The 18,690-nt window shown below is 38.0% G+C and overlaps 1 protein-coding gene across 1 annotated transcript in view; it reads left to right on the top strand.

Moving 5' to 3' along the window:
• Positions 1-11,468: 11,468 nt before the first annotated feature.
• glud1b (glutamate dehydrogenase 1b) overlaps positions 11,469-18,690 on the top strand; it is a 15,795-nt gene continuing 8,573 nt past the window's right edge. Inside the window, exons 1-5 of the mRNA XM_027163092.2 lie at positions 11,469-12,026; positions 14,401-14,481; positions 15,728-15,783; positions 16,943-17,006; positions 18,328-18,422. Of these exons, the coding sequence (XP_027018893.2) occupies positions 11,630-12,026; positions 14,401-14,481; positions 15,728-15,783; positions 16,943-17,006; positions 18,328-18,422 (693 nt within the window). The 5' untranslated portion in view covers positions 11,469-11,629. The remainder of the gene's footprint in view (positions 12,027-14,400; positions 14,482-15,727; positions 15,784-16,942; positions 17,007-18,327; positions 18,423-18,690) is intronic.

Genomic DNA, 18,690 nt, shown 5'->3' with positions numbered 1-18,690 from the left:
AGATTTTACAACACAAATACAGGACTTGGATTGTCTCTGTGAAAGTTCTCAACGCCATAAACTTCTAAGCACTGTCAGTGATTTCCATATAATCCCTCAATGTCATAACAACATACAGAATATTTCTTATTTCTTTATTATATCAGTCTTACTGAATATGTGTGAAGAACTGCATAAAAGTGTATGCAGGTGAGTAAGCTAATCTTCCTGCTATGAAAGCTAATAATATGCTGTGCAAGTTTCTATCTTCTGGGGTTCTGTATGAACAGACTATTAAAACACACTATGTGAGAGCTTCACACGATGTACCGTAAAGCGCAAAGAAAAAAGCTAAATGGTAGAGAGTGAGGATTGTAATGAACTCTCTTTCTCTATGGATTACTTAATGTTACCGTCACGGTGCTTTTGGAAACTAACCTTGTGTAATGCTTTTCTCTTACATTTGGTTACATTTATTACAAGATGATGCAAGATTTGGTTGCAGAAAAACAGAAAAAGTGGTATAAATTAACACTGCACTACTGCATGGCACTATAGTAATTCATAGTTGTTTAAGTTACATGCATCTTCATGAATGCTTGCAGTATTTGGCTCTACAACCTGCCACCAATGTGTTATATGTTGTACTCTTTCAAGTCAAGTCAAGTCACTTTTATTGTCACATCACCACAGCACATGTGCCTTGGTGAGTGAAATTCTTGGGAGCATTTCAACAACCCTTATAACGGCAGAGCCAAAAAGCATGCAGTTAACACCATCCTAACATGCTTTAACCACTTCCTTTGGGGGTAAGATATCTATTTAGATACCCCAAGCATCTTTTCTTCTGCAGAGCTGTAGCCTTGCTCTGAACAGACTTTATTGTCACAAACTGGTTTGCTGCTGAAGCTTCACAGCTAATGCATGTCATAATATTACACACACACACACACACACACACACACACACACACACACACACACACACTCTCTCTCTCTCTCTCTCTCTCTCTCTCTCTCTCTCTCTCTCTTACATTTGGTTACATTTATTACAAGATGATGCAAGATGAGGTTGAAACAGAAAAAGTGGTATAAATTAACACTGCACTACTGCATGGCACTATAGTAATACATAGTTGTTTAAATTACATGCATCTTCATGACTGCTTGCAGTAATCTGTCCATTATCCAACACTGTCCTTTTTTATTGACAAATTATTATTATATTCATAATCCGAAATGGATTTTTCCTACACACCAGATGAATGTCCGAGATCAGGGATTTCCGAGATGCTGAAATGATCTGAAATGAAACTCATGACCATGTCTGTCTTATTTTTTGTAATTCATGGCTGCCACTAATTCAGTGCACAACACAAGCTGACCATTATCTCGGAGTTAATTTTTTACTATTTTGTATCGAATTTTAATTTTTTTATGTTGGTAACATTAGCCGTGGGCATCTATTTCTCTGAGCTTCATAAACAGAGCTGTTCTTTCTCACAAAAAGCTATGGAGCCCAGCCAAGTGCTCTTATTCTCAGTGGAGCACACAGATTTCTTTAAGAGGTGCAGGGTCTCTGTAGCGGAGCACTGTTTTCCATGGCTAAAAGTCAAATCACTGTGTCCACATATCACTTTAAGCATATAGGAATATATTTCAATAGATTTTTTCCAAATGTGAGACATGACTCTAGGTTAGGAGTTCAAAACCTGAATGAACTTGAAGGAATCATAGCTTTTATTCTTACTGAAGACTCCAATATGACACATGATGATAACTCAGAGCAGAGTAGACTTTTCTGGAACAGGAAATTCCCATTGACTTGTTTATCCCAATAGTCCCACTGAACTTAAATTATGACGTCTTATACAACAAAGTCAGCTGGTTTATTAATTTTTTACCAGTACACTCACTTGCTTTGATTAATATGTTGGGGCCAGAAAGGCTTAAAATAACAAACTGATACAAATGTGAATCCACTGCTAAAATCTTATTCCCATATACTGTAGATTACAGAACAATTTAGTTTATTTTAGAAAATATTTAAGAAAATATTTTTTTTTGTCATTTTTATTTATTTATTTATTTATTTATTTATTTATTTATGTATAATAATGATCACAGATCTCTTGATGGCTGCAGTGTAATGTTGCTGATTTACGACTACGTTTTTGACTTCAAACGATGATATCTATTAACTCAAATCGACAATAAAATGCTTTTACTGCTTTCATGGTTTTTTAACAGTAAAATTTACCAATTAATTTACCATTAACTGTGTAAAAGATTCTCAATGAATTTATGTCTGAGCTGATATTTGTTTTGCAGACGTATTTTTTTTAATGTCATTAATCTTAGCTATAATCTTAATTTCTCTGACAAACTTTATTTGCAATTTCTTTTCATTATTTGGAGTTTTATTTCTACCCAGATATGACAAAACTGTGAATGAACTAGTATAAGATCTAAAAGTTTAGAAGGCTTGATCGATAATTGAAGCATCATATATTGTAACACCTAGTGTCAACATCTGGTGATGAAGAAAAATCAAAGTTATCAGGAAGAAGAAAGCAAATTTATTTGACTTCACGTAATACTGTGTTAAAACCTGAGGAAATGTATTCACCTAAAACACAAGATTTTTGATGGATCTTCAAAAGTGGCATTCTGTCTCCTTTGTCAGTTTTATTTACAGTTATAAATAGAGCTTACACTTGGCTAACACTGGGAGTTAGATGAGACACAAAAAAAACCTGGCTGTGATTATATCTGGGTACAACATCCTGTGTGACCTCTGGATGACTTTTTGACCTGAATGTATCAAGGCAGCCATCTGTGGCCATGTGTGGAACATGTAGCTATAACCCGTGATTGTAACATGGCTCCATCTGTGATTTGCCATTGACAAGTGAGATTCAAGCGTGCTCTGGTCTGGCATGATAAAATACACATCTGAACATCTCATTTGAGCTGATAAGGTTGTAACTGACTTCAGTCATGCTTTGTGATGTCTCTCAGTCAAGTCGATGCTGTGTTATAAACACGGTAAAAACCACACTAACCACAGCTTCCGGCATCGAGGCACACGACAAGAGCTTTCTCGTGGGAACTTGTTCGTTTCTTTGCTTTGCAGCCCTCCCACACATACACTTCTGTCTGTCATGTGTTTCATGTGTTCTTATGTATGTAGTGTAGTATCTGTGGATGTGTGGGCCTGTCTCTGTGCTTAGGATTATGTAATAAATCTGTGATTGTGTGTGTGTGTGTGTGTGTGTGTGTGTGTGTGTGTGTGTGTGTGTGTGTGTGTGTGTGTGTGTGTGTGTGTGTGGGTGTGTGTGTGTGTGTGTGTGTGTGTGTGTGTGTGTGTGTGTGTGTGTGTGTGTGTGTGTGTGTGTGTGTTCATGCTGGAGGCAGAGGTATAATTTGTGGTCGTAAGAATAAGAAGAAGTCCCTTTATAAGCCATCATGTGATGGCTGTGTGTTATTACCCCTGACTCTACACCCTCTATACAACAACTGCAACAGCAAAGATCATTCTGTAGAAATTCTAAAGTTCGCTGGTACTTGATTTCACCATCATCTTATTTGGCTCTACAACCTGCCACCAATGTGTTATATGTTATACTCTTTCAACAACCTTTATAACAGCAGAGCCAAAAAGCATATCAAAAAGAGGTGTCTGACCTCTCACACCATTCTCACATGCTTTAACCACTTCCTTTGAGGGTAAGAAATCTATTTAGATACCCAAAAGCTCCAGATTCAGAGATCTTTTCTTCCGCAGAGCTCTAGCCTTGCTCTGAACATACTTTATTATCACAAACTGGTGTGCTGCTGAAGCTTCTTCACAGCTAATGCATGTCATAATATTGCGCGCGCACACACACACACACACACACACACACACACACACACACACACACACACACACACACACACACACACACACACACACACACACACACACATTTCCATTTTATTTCAACCCATTTCCCTTGTCTCTGTCTAGTTTAATTCATTTAGTCTCTATCACTAATTACTCAATTAATCAAATTAGTCTCATGATTAAAATAATTTAGAGTTCAATTAAAATGATTACTCATTATTCATTACTCATTTTAAATGGAATTGTACTTCTTTCTGATTCTGAAGCTAATGTCTAGTGTCTGACAGCTATGTGGCGCCCTCATGTGGCCTAACAATATAAGCAACAACTGCCTATTTATTGTCTAACATTTACGGCATTTAGCAGACACCCTTATCCAGAGTGACTTACAACTGAGCATTAAGGGTCTTGCTCAGGGGCCCAGCACTGGCAGCTTGGGGTTCAAACCTATGACCTTCCGATCAGTAGCCCTACACCTTAACCACTGAGCTACCACATCCACATGTCTAATTCCATGAGTAACATGTGTCTGAGTGTTTTTTGTTTGCTTTTGGTTTGTTTTTGCTATTTAATTCCTGCTGCTTATATGATTGCAAACCTAAATGTGTCTCTGCCTAATTTGTGGAAATTCTTCTCTACATTATGATACGACTTCTTGACTTGACTTGATTCCTTCAATAGTAATTAAAGCCGCAATCCCAGTGGAAGACAAGCAACCTCATAACATGATGCCACCACCACCATGCTTCACTGTGAGTATGCTGTTTTTTATGTGCCTTGTTTTTGCACAAAACATTTTTGGTCTCATCAAACCATTGCACGTTTTAATACATGGCCTGTCCTACATGGCCTCTGATTTAGATATTTTGCTTTATTAAAAAATGGCTTCCGTCTATCCGCTCTAACCCTTAGCCCAGACATGTGAAGAATACAATAGAGTCCTATTCAGAAAGTGACCACTACTTTCCAGATATTCCTGCAGATTCTTTAGTGGTCCATGGGACTCTTGCCAGCCTTCCTGATTAATTTTCTTCTCATTCTTTCAGACGTTTTGGAGGGATGTACCATTCTTGAGAATGACACTTTAGTACCCTGTTTCATCTATTTTGTTGATGATGGCTTTCACAGTGTTTTATGATACTCATGTTTTAGAAATTCTTTAGACGGTGAGATGCTGTACATGTTTTGTAAGCTTTTTACAAACCATGATATCAGTAGTCAGTTAAAACCAAGAAGATATCAAGGAAACTCTACAAAATTGGCTAATATTTATTTTGGGCTTAATTAGATTTACTTTACCGATGACAGGTCTACAGTATGATAATTACTTTTGAATGTCATTGGTTCATTCTGACCACAGTCACACATTTAAAGATGCTTATTTCTTTTTTGCAAGATGGTAATTGTATATTTTTGCCCTCCTCCATAAAGTTTGTTGGTTGCTCTATCACTCTAAAAAAAGATCTTACATGATTTACCTTGGTTTCAAATTTTAACAGCACAAAACTGGAAATTATAACAATATCCAGAATATTGAGTTTGCTGAGGTTTGCTTAAATAAATAAATAAATAAATAAATAAATAAATAAATAAATAAATAAATGTGTGAGATTGTAAGTTTTATAGACATGAACAAATCACTTGTTTTTACTGATATTAGCATTTGGCATTGTGACAAATCATTTTAAAGAAAGTGTAGACTGTAGCATAACCTCAAATTTGAATCAGATTTCCAGTCGATGAATACAAGGCAAACTTTTCACACAGGTTTTAAAAACATCTGGTTCTTCTTAATGCCACAATTGTAAGACTTTATTTTAGTCTTTGGGTCATTAGGGTGTCCAGTGTAAGACGCTTAAGCAGATTGGTCAACAGCTCTGGTGTGTTTGCTGTGCAAGCATATAGCATGTGTGCCAAATGCCAAATAAGTGTCATATTTCTCTCTCTCTCTCTCTCTCTCTCTCTCTCTCTCTCTCTCTCTCTCTCTCTCTCTCTCTCTCTCTCTCTCTCTTTCCTTAAAATCCAGTTATGAATACGTATTTTTCAATCCAGTTACATTTAAAGCTAATAGTAAAATATGACGATTATTTCTTTAATAAATGAATCAATAACCTACATCATATTCTGATTTGTTGATTTTATTTGAACTATTTTTGCACATGCATTGTGTCACGTTTTTTGTTAGATCTTTCTTAATATATAGTAAATCATACAGTATGATTGTATCATTAGTATTTGTTTTATTAATGTACTGACTATGGCTTATGAGACCAGCAGTTGGACTCATGCTGAAAAAAACAGCAAGACGGACATTGTAATTAAACACTGCTGCAACAAACAAACACCCATCCCAGGATATATATTGATGAAAGACGAGTGTAGAACTGAGTAGTATTGTCCAATCAAATCTTGTGCATGGAGTGGGTCAAAGCATAGTAATTTACTGTCTCCCCACCACCACCCTTGTCCAACCACATGGTGGGTGTTGTCTGTGTGTGAGCCAATGATGTGCACACACTCCCCTTAGTGAAACCTAACCATGATGAAATATCACCACTGACAGGCTACTGAACAGGAGGGCAGACTGGAGAGGAGAAAAAGCAAGGCATGCTGGGAGGGCTTCCTTTATCACAGACTGTACTTTATGACTATTATTTATGGCTGTGCTTGATAAAAAAATAAATAAAAAAATCAGGTTCTTGTCTGCTCTTTGTCATCAGATAATGGTCCAAAGAATATTCCTGTATATACTATAGCTGCATATTCTCTACATATTTCGATACATATGTTGATAAGAATATATAGGTTTGACTGATTTTTACTGGGGAAACCAGCATACAATTAAGCAAAAGTTTGACTTGAAGCATTGCACATCGTTGCCTCCAATTCCTGTTCTTGGCTGGCAGGAGTATGCTGTATGTATGTTGTAGTATGCTGTAGGAGCACATTCACCTCAAGGTTGTTGTGTTGTATGCTTTGTGATTCTGCTTTTCTGCTCACCACATTTGTAAAGAGATGTTATTTAAATGTCTTATGCTTTCCTGTCAGCTCAGAACAGTCTGGCTATTCTGTGACCTGTTTCTGCATATATCTATATGTAGCTTAGAACAACAAAGGTTAACGCAAGTGAGTTCAGAGTTAATCAGAGTTAGTCCGAAAAATCACATTAAGTATAACTTTATCTTTAAAAAGTGCATGTTTAAGGGCATTTAAATGATACTAAGGAACACTGAATGGACATGCATTAACCAGTGAAATCATTTAACGTTTGATTAATGTGATGAAAACTGGGAATTTCACACTTGGGCACTGTAAGATTTAAATCTTATCTTGCCCTTTGAGAGTCCATAGAAACCTGAGATCCTATCAGTCTGGACAGAACCAGACTTTACAGGTCATCGGCGTTGATTTGTGAAGCTGAGCTGTGAAGGAAAGCGTGTTATACTGTGTTTCCCCAAGGTTGATCCCTTACCTATCTTATCTGTCGGGCAGAGTCCATGTGGGCCAATTTAGGGTTAGTGCAAAAACCTGTGTAGTCAGCAGCAGCAAAACACAATTCCTGTTTTCACCATTCACTGAAGATACAGTTCGTCTGTGACAGCCTGATATAGAAGCCAGTCTGTCATCGGGTTATACTATAGAGCAGAGGATGTGGACCATCTGAAATCCTTTAAGTATCCCTTGAGATATCTGGCAGGTTAACGTTAAGCCCCTGCAACACCACCAATGTTATTGTCATTGTTAAGTTTATATAGTCATAAAACATGTCACTTTAGACGTCTCTTTCAATGCAAGCATTGTGCTGACTGAGTCTGAGTATGACAAACAGGTAAAGGGTAAAGGTCTTGTCTGTCAAACAGGATTAAATCATTAACCACAAACTAATGAAGGAGAATGACATACCAATATCAGCAAGACAAGGCTGAAACATTCTGTACAGGACTTTCTACATAATTTCTGAACCTCGGATGACATCCTTTTATCTATTTAGGTTGGGTTTTTGTGTCCAATAAGTGGTCGTTAATGTGGCTAGTATATTACAGCTAAACAGTACACACACACACTTTTCTTTTTTTATTCAAAAAACTACTGCTGGTTATGAACTACAGAAAAAAACATTGTAAATGTTTAGATATATTTTTCTATATGTATGTATTATGCCATGAATCTATTATTGTATGCATAATTTAGCTAACATTACTTAAGTTTCAATTTCAATTTTCAATTTCAAGTTTATTTGTATAGTGCGTTTTACAATTGACATTGTCTCAGAGCAGCTTTACAGAACGTAAACATAGAACAAAAGGTTAATATAAAGAATAATATAAAAATTAATAGAATACAAATTTCAAGGTTAATAACATAATTAACAATAGTGCACATATTATGGGATGTATTGTGTGTATGCCTGACTAAAGAGATAAGTTTTTAAGTTTTTAATCTACAATTAAACTGGGAAAGTGTGTCTGAGCCCTAAAAAATATCAGGAAGGCCAGTGGTGCAGTCCTCAAAAAAAAAGTGGTATACTACTACCCCCGCCCACCTCTTAAACCCCCTGTTCCCTGCCATGCTGCCAAAACAAGAAAAGCAAAAACAACACACATAAGTCAATGTTTGCATTTACATGACATTAACATTCATGCCTTTAGCAGACACTTTTATCCAAAGAAACTCACAGTGCATTTGAGTTACATCAGTATCTGTGTTCACTGGGAATCGAACCCACAACCTTTGCAATGCTAATGTAATGCTCTACCATAATGCACTCATACACTTATATAAAAACTATTTATCATTCAATTATGCATTGTTTGTTCAGTTACAGTATGTTCGAAACACTTTTTCTATTTATTGTAACATGGACTGTGGAAAAGTGGCATAAGGTTGATTTTTTGTGATGAATCATCTATTGAACTGCATCCCAATCATCACATGTACTGCAGAAGACCTATTGAAACCCGCATGGACCCAAGATTCACACAGAAAACAGTCAAGTTCGGTGGAGGAAAAATCATGGTTTGGGGTTACATTCAGTATGGGGGCGAGCGAGAGATCTGCAGAGTGGATGGCAACATCAACAGCCTGAGGTATCAAGACATTCTTGCTGCCCATTACATACCACAGGAGAGGGCAAATTCTTCAGCAGGATGAGGCTCCTTCTTATACTTCAGCCTTCAACTTTCTGTCCTAATTAAATAATTAAAAATCAAGGCATGATAAGATTATATATTGGTAAAATAAGCTTAATCTAGAAGTCAATGGTTGTATGGGTAAATTTAAAGTAATTAAATATTTAAATATGTTTATGCATTACAGGATTCCTAAAGCAAATATTTTATAGATATAATATACATATTTCCCCCTTATAGATTCATTGTGGAACCTGCACAAAATGGTTCCACATAAAATGCCTTGGGATGACAGAAGCACAAATACCGAGCGGACATATTCCTTGGTATTGTGCATTGTGCATTGAGCTAAAGCAAGTACAGAGACCATAGAGTTTAACAATATCTGTAATATCTCTTCTATAAGCAGCAGGATTACATATGTTTGACAAAAGCTGATTTACACATTGAAGTTTACATCACAGTGAAATGTATATTGTTGTATAGGTTTCTCAAAATAAGTGTTATAACTATGTGGACATCAGTGGTGTGTGAGCGGAATTTGGTGACAGTACAGTGTATTACAGTGAAGTTATTGACTTTTTTTAGTATTCGCTTTTCGGGTTTTGCACTTTGCAGATGGTCCCTTGTAATCTGTTCCTCAGTTGTCCGCACATAGAGACTTGTGTATTTTGTCCACCGTAGAGGAAAGCTGATTTTGAAGAAAATTGGGTTGTAGCTGCCTCTCTACATTACTATGATAGAAATGAGGTGTTATTTGTGTAATAAGAGCGTTTAGCTCAGGAGTGTTTTTGGATTTGTTCATTTGTTTTCAGATTTGTTCATTTGTTTTCGGATTTGTTCATTTGTTTTTGGATTTGGTCATGGCCTAATGGTTAGAGAGTCTGACTCGTAATCCTAAGGTTGTGGGTTCGAGTCTCGGGAGGGCCACAACTGAGGTGCCCTTGAGCAAGGCACCGAACTCCCCAACTGCTCCCTGGATGCTGCAGCATTAATGGCTGCCCACTGCTCTGGGTATGTGTTCATGGTGTGTGTGTGTGTTCACTGCTGTGTGTGTGCACTTTGGATGGGTCAAATGCAGAGAACGAATTCTGAGTATGTTTCACCATACTTAGCCGTATGTCACTTTCACTTAATTTGATTTCGGATTTGTTAATGTGTTTTGCACTTCTCGGCCACCGTAGACTACACCACTGGAAGACTATTCCAAAGTTTGGGAGATAAATAAGAAAACACTCTACCACCTATAGTAGACTTAGGCATTCTAGGAACTACCAGAAGTCCTGAGTTCTTTGATCTCAGGGAGCATGAAGGATTATAACGTGTTAGAAGACTAGTTAGATACACGGGAGCTAAACCATTAAGAGCCTTGTATGTAAGTAGCAGCAGTTTGTAGTCAATTCTAAAGTTAACAGGTAGCCAGTGTAGAGATGATAAAATTGGGGTTATACAGTATGATCATACTTTCTTGTCCTAGTGAGAACTCTGGCAGATGCATTTTGGACTAACTGTAGCCTATTTATTAAAGATGCAGGACAACCACCTAGTAATGCAATACAATAGTCCAGTCTAGAGGTCATGAATGTATGAACTAGCTTCTCAGCATCAGATAAAGATAGGATGTTTCTCAGCTTCAACCTCAATATTTCTAAGGTGGAAGAAGGCTGTTTTTGTAGTATGGGCGAAATGATTTTCAAAAGACAAGTTGCTGTCTAATATAGAATTTAAGTGTACACATCTACTTATTGCACATCGCATTCCAGATTTAGTCCACTTTTGTATTTTTAATATCCTCCACCCTGAGGAGAAGGCTTTCCACTAGATGCTGGCGTGTGGCTGTGTGTATTTGTGTTCGTTTAGCTACGAGACTGATGTTGGGTGACGAGGCCTGGTGTGCAGTCAATGTTCCAGTTCATCTCACTGGTGTTCGGTTGGCTTGAGGTCAGGGCTCTGTGCAGGATGCTCTAGTTCTTCCACTCCATAACTCATGCATATCTTTGTGCACAGAAACACTGTTATACTGGAACAAGATTGGGATCCTTATTTCCAGTGAAGAGAAATCTTAAAGTTTACATTAACATTTACATCATTTGGCAGACGTCCTTTTCCAGAACGACATACAAAAGTGCTTAAGTCTCCGTCATTACATACATTAACTCTGGTTCACTAGGACTATTTCACATACGTAAGATACCATGAGTCAAAAACACTGTTCAAAGTTTTTTTATTATAATTATTTATATACTACAAACAGGGAAGGAAGTGCTAGTTAAAGTGTTTCATGAATAAGTAGGTGTTCAAGTTACAGAGTGCAAAGACATTTTCTACAACTGTGTGCTTCCACACACACTTCCTGGCTGTGGGCTTTGATGTTTACCTAAAAACAGCTAAATATTGTATTGAGACAGGTGCTCCTCCCCTAGACGCGCCCCCTAGTGCCCTTTGTGCTAAGTGCACTAGCTCTGTGTGCACTCGGAGGCGCCTTTTAAAGCGAGTTGGATGGCAGGAGCGCTGTCATTTCGTAGCTGAAGAGAGGTTCACTAGAGGTTCCTTTGCAGGCCTCATTGTTATCCCTTTGTTTATTCTAATCGTTTCTATTCCACCTTAAACAGTAGACGCTTTCCGTGCTCGACATGTACCGGTATTTTGGAGAGCTTGTGAGCCGCGGAGCGAGCAGCGCGCTGTCAGCGGGCTGTGTGGAGGCAGCGATGCCGGCTTCAGCGTCTGTAATGCGGCTACGGCACTACAGCAATGCCGCGGATAAAGAGGACGACCCAAACTTCTTCAGAATGGTGGAAGGCTTTTTTGACCGCGGCGCCGCCATCGTAGAGAACAAGCTGGTGGAGGACCTGAAGACGCGAGAGACACCCGAGCAGAAGAGACACCGAGTTCGGGGGATCCTGAAGATCATAAAGCCGTGTAACCACGTCCTCAGCGTGTCGTTCCCCATCAAGAGGGATAACGGGGAGTGGGAGGTGATCGAGGGATACCGGGCACAGCACAGCCAGCACAGAACTCCCTGCAAAGGAGGTACAGAACATGTTTGTTTGTTTGTTTATTTGTTTGTTTATTTGTTTGTTTGTTTTCCAATACATATGGTCAAGAAACCCAGCTAGCGTTGTACTGTAACGTCAGTTTGCAACGCAAGACACAGGAGTTCCAAATCACTTTTCAGTCACTACATTCGAACACTACTTAGGGAACGACGTAACCGTATAGACGCGTCATATAGTGCACTTGACTTTCTGTAATCGGGCAATCAGGACGCGGTCACTGGCTCTCTTACTGCTAGTTCCAGGAACTAGCTTGCTCTATCCAGAAACTGTTTTCAATCAGTTGTCATGTTGTTGTTACCATTTGTACAAACATTTGTACAAAAAATATTTGGTTTTTGTTGTATTATAAATATGTGCGAAAGCATCCAAACATTTTTCATAATGTAAGTAGGTCTGTGTCATGTTTATAAATCTGACTGTCATGGTACAAGGGGGACATGAAGGCAAGGACATGGTGTTGTCCTCATGACAACTCTGTGTCCAACATCCTCTCAGTCGTATCCCTTTGTCAGAGTACACTTGAGGAACACTTGGTGTGTGTGTGTGTGTGTGAGTGTGAGTGTGAGTGTGTGTGTGTGTGTGTGTGTGTGTGTGTGTGTGTGTGTGTGTGTGTGTGTGTGTGTGTCTGTGTGTGTGTGTTTGTTTGATTAGTGAGATCATGTAGAGTAAAATATGAATGGGACACTTCTACAATGCATGTTAGACAGAGCACAGAGTTCTCATGTCGTTTGGACTCTATTAATAACTGCATAAGAGAGTTGCTCAGAGTCCATGCCATACACTGGTGTTGAATGCATGCTGCTCTGATGTTCAAGATCAGTGGATCAACCCTGTGCTCAAGGATATGAGGTGTGGGAGGAAGAACACCGCAAGAGGTTGTGGGTAAAATCTGAGTTGAGGACATGACGTAGACTATCCAGAGGGCGTTTTTGTGAGGGTTGGATTGGGGGAGGGTGATTCATACTGGCCCAGACCCTCCTATTTATCAGCTGCGTGACATGAGTGCATTTTTAACCAGAGTGCCTCAGAGTGTATGGGCATATGGCCCATGAGGGTAGTTACTTCCATGTTAAGCACAGTACAGTGTTAGTTTTCCTAATAGTCAGACTATTAACTAGACAAGAAGAGCCAGACGAACCTGTAATACTGTTTGTCTGGTGTTTAAAATGATCTTCCTGTATATGATTTTTTAATAATGTAGGTATTTGGCAGACAGTCACTCAATGTGGATCTGCAGTAAGGAAGCTTGCTGTGCAGTAAAGTCTTCTGCAACAATGAGAATCGAATGTACCACAGGTTGCTCAAGCATTTGTAATCAATTAATCAGCAAATTTCTAGCCAGTGAGGTTAACTAGTGGATGGAAAGCAGAAGAGCTCAGTGCTGAGTCATTCCTTCTCTCTCTCATTGGACTTGGTGTAGCTTATCTGTCCTTTCATTACTGCATTTTTCTGACCGTATAACACGATGTCTCACAGGTTAATTTCCATTTGAAATAGAACTCGCTGTCTTGTGCTGCACAGTGCCGTCCTGTGCAAATGGATTTTATATAGCTGTCAGGTTCTGCTTTAGACCGGATCAGACGTTTTTTTGCAATGTATGATGGACTTTCTTAGGAGATTATCCGCTTTAGACATCACACACACACACACACACACACACACACACACACACACACAGCAGGCTTTAGCAGTCAAAGTTTATTTGCTTGACTTGGGGGAAAATAAATGATCTAAATAAATCTAAATCTAAATAAATGATCAGCTATCTGAACAGTTAGATTTGACTTATATCCAAGGCAGAAATAAATTTCTGAAAGCCTTAAATGACAAAAATGAGTCTGATATACTATGGGCTTTTGTGGCATTCTTTAAAATGTATTGATTCATTACAGCTAACACTTAATTATTAGAAACTGCAGCTTTAATTAAGTCCAGCTTAAGGTTTAAACACACTGCATGATTGTTGGGTCTGTATCAATAGATGTGTATGCTGTTTTTGCCTCTATTACACAGACCTGCTGTAGTATCCATCTACCTGATGTGTGTCAGTGATATAGTAAAATCTGCTTCTCGAATTCATTCTGTACCCTGAGTGTATGATCAAATCATTGATGAATCACTACTTAACGCTCTCAGTTTCCAGCATAAACATTTTCTTAGCTCTTCGGTGTTCTGCATGGAGATCAGTTGGCTGTTTATATTCTGCTTCTTCTAGTAGTTTTTTTCAGAAGAATAAATGGCCTAGCGAACATATGTTTTAAATATAGTGAGATATTAGTCCAGTTCTTTTTTCAGTTTCACTTTAATAATACTGACATTTCTGCTTTTCTGTGGTTGTTGTTCTGCAGGTATCCGCTACAGCATGGATGTGTCTGTGGACGAAGTCAAAGCCTTGGCCTCACTGATGACCTATAAATGTGCTGTTGTGGGTAAGTGGCTGCACAGTTGATGGTAGACAGATCAGAAGTTTGGAAGTTTGGATCTTTTATTCCGGTTCAACAAGCAGAAAATAACGCATTCTTTCTGCAGTTCAGATAGCTCCTACCACCTTGTTCATTACACTTCATTTCTGCACTTTACACCTCAGCCGAATCATAAGCCCTTTTATAATGGGATATTATTACAAGGCAGATTAATGATTAATTAGTGGCTTTATTTCTGGTGCCTCTTATACTTACATGGTGTGCAAGACACAAAAGAATATAAAGTATAAGGAAAAGGATACAAATCTCTCTCTACGTATATGTGTATATATAATAATATAATAAATGCATAGTAATAGCAAGTATAGGTATGTGCAATACAGGTGCAAACAAGTAAAGGATATAACCAGTAGCATTACGGCACCAAAGTTATTCTCTGAATTTACTGTACTATTGGGAGATGGTCTGTGGAGAGGAGTTCTTATGGCTAGGAGGAGAACATGAAAAACACAGACGAATCAAAACAAAATGAAGTTTGCGACAAAGCCGTGACCTCACCGTTAAATACAATGAGAGAAGATAAAGACTCTTTTATTAAAGAATGTTTTACATGCAAGACGTCTCATAGCTGAAATGCTGCCCAACAACTTGCTGAGATTTTTGTGTGCTCATGACACACAACGGAATCCATGTTAATTCTACACGTTTCTGCTTTGTGCTCTCCTGCAGATTCTGTTGCAGCTCATATGCAAACTTTAAATATTTTAAATGTCCATTTTAGTTTTAAAATAACAATCTGTCTGACAATAAGCTATCGGTACCACAGGACATTTCTGTATCTGTACAGTCTGTTGCACCTTAACATGTTACATATATATTACATGTATATAATACTTATATATATTATTTATATTTATACTTATACATACATATATGTATGGTTATATATATGTCTAGTAGTACACTGTGTGTACTGACTATGTATGAGCACATTGCATCCTTTCCACATTTTCCACATTTGCACAGTTCAATGGTACTGAGCATTTTGCACATTCTTTTTTTCTAACCTGTCTGTAAATTGTTCTGTTTATGTTTCTACTATTGTATGTAAATGGTTCTGCAATTTCTGGAGCTTGCTCCCAAGAATTTCACTCACCAAGGCACATGTGCCGTGGTGATGTGACAATAAAGGTGACTTGACTTGACTTGACTTGACTTAAAAAAGCTACAAATGCTTGTGATTCTTCTTCAGATGTGCCGTTTGGAGGTGCTAAAGCTGGAGTCAAAATCAACCCCAGAAATTTCTCTGTAAGTAAAAAAACACTCCCAATAATTCAATTCAATTCAAGTTTATTTGTATAGCGCATTTTACAATAGACATTGTCTCAAAGCAGCTTTACAGAACATAAACATGGAGCAGAAGGTAAACATAAGGAATAATAAAAGAAATAATGAATAATAAAAGAAAAAGAATTAACGGAATAAAAATTCAAGATTATTATTAGATATATATAATATATGTGAATATGAACCGTACCCAATGCATTTTTATTTATTTATTTATTTTATTTATTTTATTTATTAATCTGCCATTGGGGAAATTTAAGGACAGCAACTGAGTTTTAAGGGACTTGCTCATGGGACCAGCAGTGTCCGCTTGGGGCTCATGCGATTTTAAATAATTAAAAAATCAGTAGTCCAACATCTTAACCACTCAACATTACTCATAAGGAGGGTTCGTCTAACTGCTTATGTTCAGTAAGCGTTAAATTCCTGAAACATGTTCTCTCTCTGTTTCCTTTAATAGATTTATCAATTGATTGATGGCGATATGGTGTCTGTATAATGGAAATGTCTGTAGGTTGAGTCTAAACTCAGACGCACATCTCTGACTTGTATAGACAGAGCAGGCTCCTATGGGGATCAATAGCGAGACAGAGAAGGTGCATTTAGGCCTCTTTGTCATCTTTGAGATTCTTTCAGTATCGCACGTTAGATCCCTGTTCGACTCGTCTCTGGTATAAAATATAAGCACATCTTTTATTTTTGTAACTTTTATTTACTTTGTAATGCTTGAAATCTGAACATTTTGAAAAAGAGTCACATTGCATGACAAGGTCACTACTGCAAGGTTATGTATATTACAGAGGTCATTTTGCTAGTCATTGAACACGGTGCATGTTGGCAGAAGAGATTTTAAAGGAGTTCTGCTCAGAAATTTTGCACACTGCTAGCTCGACAGTCTTCCTGCCCTTCGTAGTGAAAGTGGTGATCAGCCAGAGAGTGGTTTTTGCTTCTTTAGCTTTAGGTCTGAAGTAGCAAAGCTGCAGGAACCTACTAGCTTGCTTTATTAGTTTTGCTAGTCGACACAACATTCAAAGTGCAAACCAAGTTTTTATTACATTATGATTTCAAATGTCTGTATGATTTATTTCTTTTTGCTAATTTGGTTGTTGATGCTTTGTAGGACAACGAGTTGGAGAAAATCACAAGAAGATTTACCATTGAGCTTGCCAAAAAGGGATTCATTGGTGAGTAGCATGAACACTGATGATAATGATTTGCTTCAGAAGGTTTTAGAAATTGTTCAGCTTCCAGGTAGTGAGTGGTGTATCCATCGCAGTGCATTTATTGCTTAGCAAAAAAAGCATGTTTCCATTTACACAAAGGTAGTAGAGCAAGCTTCAACCATGATAAAGCCTGCTTTCTGAACTCTGATTACACAGAGATAAATGGTCATGGATGTATTAGCAAAAACATACCCTTACCCTTCTACATTTACAATAACACTGACTCCAAGCCTAGGGGAAGTGAAGCGTTTAGCACCTCTTTAAACCTTTTATCTTTAACTTTTTCTGGTTCACGTGGCATTGAATAGCTTTTCTCCCTGAGTTTGTGCCGAAATGACCTCCCGCTTCCCTCCTCCTCCAAAGCTGTTTTTGGAAAAGTGTTTATCGTGCTGCCTTGTCCGTGACCCTCGCCATGACCGGTGGCAGGAGCGGAGTGAAGATTAGACTGAAGCAGAGATTTGAAACGGTGTCTATTGGAGTGAATGGAAGGAATGTCAAACTGTCTCAGGTTTCAATCATGAAACTCTTATACAACGTTCAGACAAGCGATGACCCGAGTGTAACGAATGCATCAGTAATGAGCCCTTCCACCAGACCCTTAAGGCTGAGCAATATAACAGTAGCATTTCAGTATCATGACTAAATTATGTTTCCATTCTTTGCAGAGATATCAGAGAGATTCATATTTTGAGCAATAATACTGAGCTGGTTTGATGATATCTGATATCTCCTTCTCTCCTGTCCCACCTTTCATTCTCTCCTGTCCCACCTTTGCATCAGTGGCTTAATACTGCAGCCTAATATAGTCCTTGCAATATTGCATGTTTTGGTCATTTTATCATGGCAATATATAAACGTAGGCTTTAACTATGACATCTGAGCGGAGGAAGACATTTAGAAGAAATTTCACTGAAACGGACCACAAATTTGCAACATCCGGTTGCCATTTTTGCATCAAATTACAAAATAATAAATATAGACCAGATATTAAAACTTAATTTCTTATTGTAGTGCCATGATTTTTATATTATTTATTCAGTGCATTACTTGTGTAGTTGTATATTATAGAAAAGAGGCATTTTATATGAATGATGTACTGTATATGGCTTGTTGAAGGGGGGTTAGTAGATAAGGTTGCAGGATTGCTTCTGTGACTCTGTGTCGGTTCAGAAAGTGGATGGATGAACTGAGGAATACAACATTTTAACTGTGACGATTAGAACATTCACGTAGATGGAAGTTTATAATTAAACCTCTCATTTTTCTTTCTGTCCCCTTTCAGGACCTGGTATCGATGTCCCTGCCCCTGACATGAGCACTGGTGAGCGCGAGATGTCCTGGATCGCCGATACATACGCTAACACTATTGCTCACACTGTAAGTCATTATGCATTAATATGTCTGCTACATAGTGCATATAGAAGTTATTATTTTTGTTGTTGTTCAACCTTTTTGCACTTTTCCTACTTCCGAACCAGTCTTTGAGATGCAAATTATCTGAGAAATCCTAATTAAATTTACTTTTCCACTGTAAAATTTACCTTTACGAGTTATGATATTTTTGTCCCCCCAATCTAATCATTCTCTTAATTAAATCCTCTCTCTCTCTCTTTCTCTTTCACTCTCTCTATCCCCCCTCTCTCTC

The sequence above is a fragment of the Tachysurus fulvidraco genome, chromosome 8, assembly GCF_022655615.1.
Source record: "Tachysurus fulvidraco isolate hzauxx_2018 chromosome 8, HZAU_PFXX_2.0, whole genome shotgun sequence".
NCBI classification, from domain to species: Eukaryota; Metazoa; Chordata; class Actinopteri; order Siluriformes; family Bagridae; genus Tachysurus; species Tachysurus fulvidraco.
Note: the sequence above shows the minus strand (reverse complement) of the source record. Positions and strands in the feature narration are given on the sequence as shown.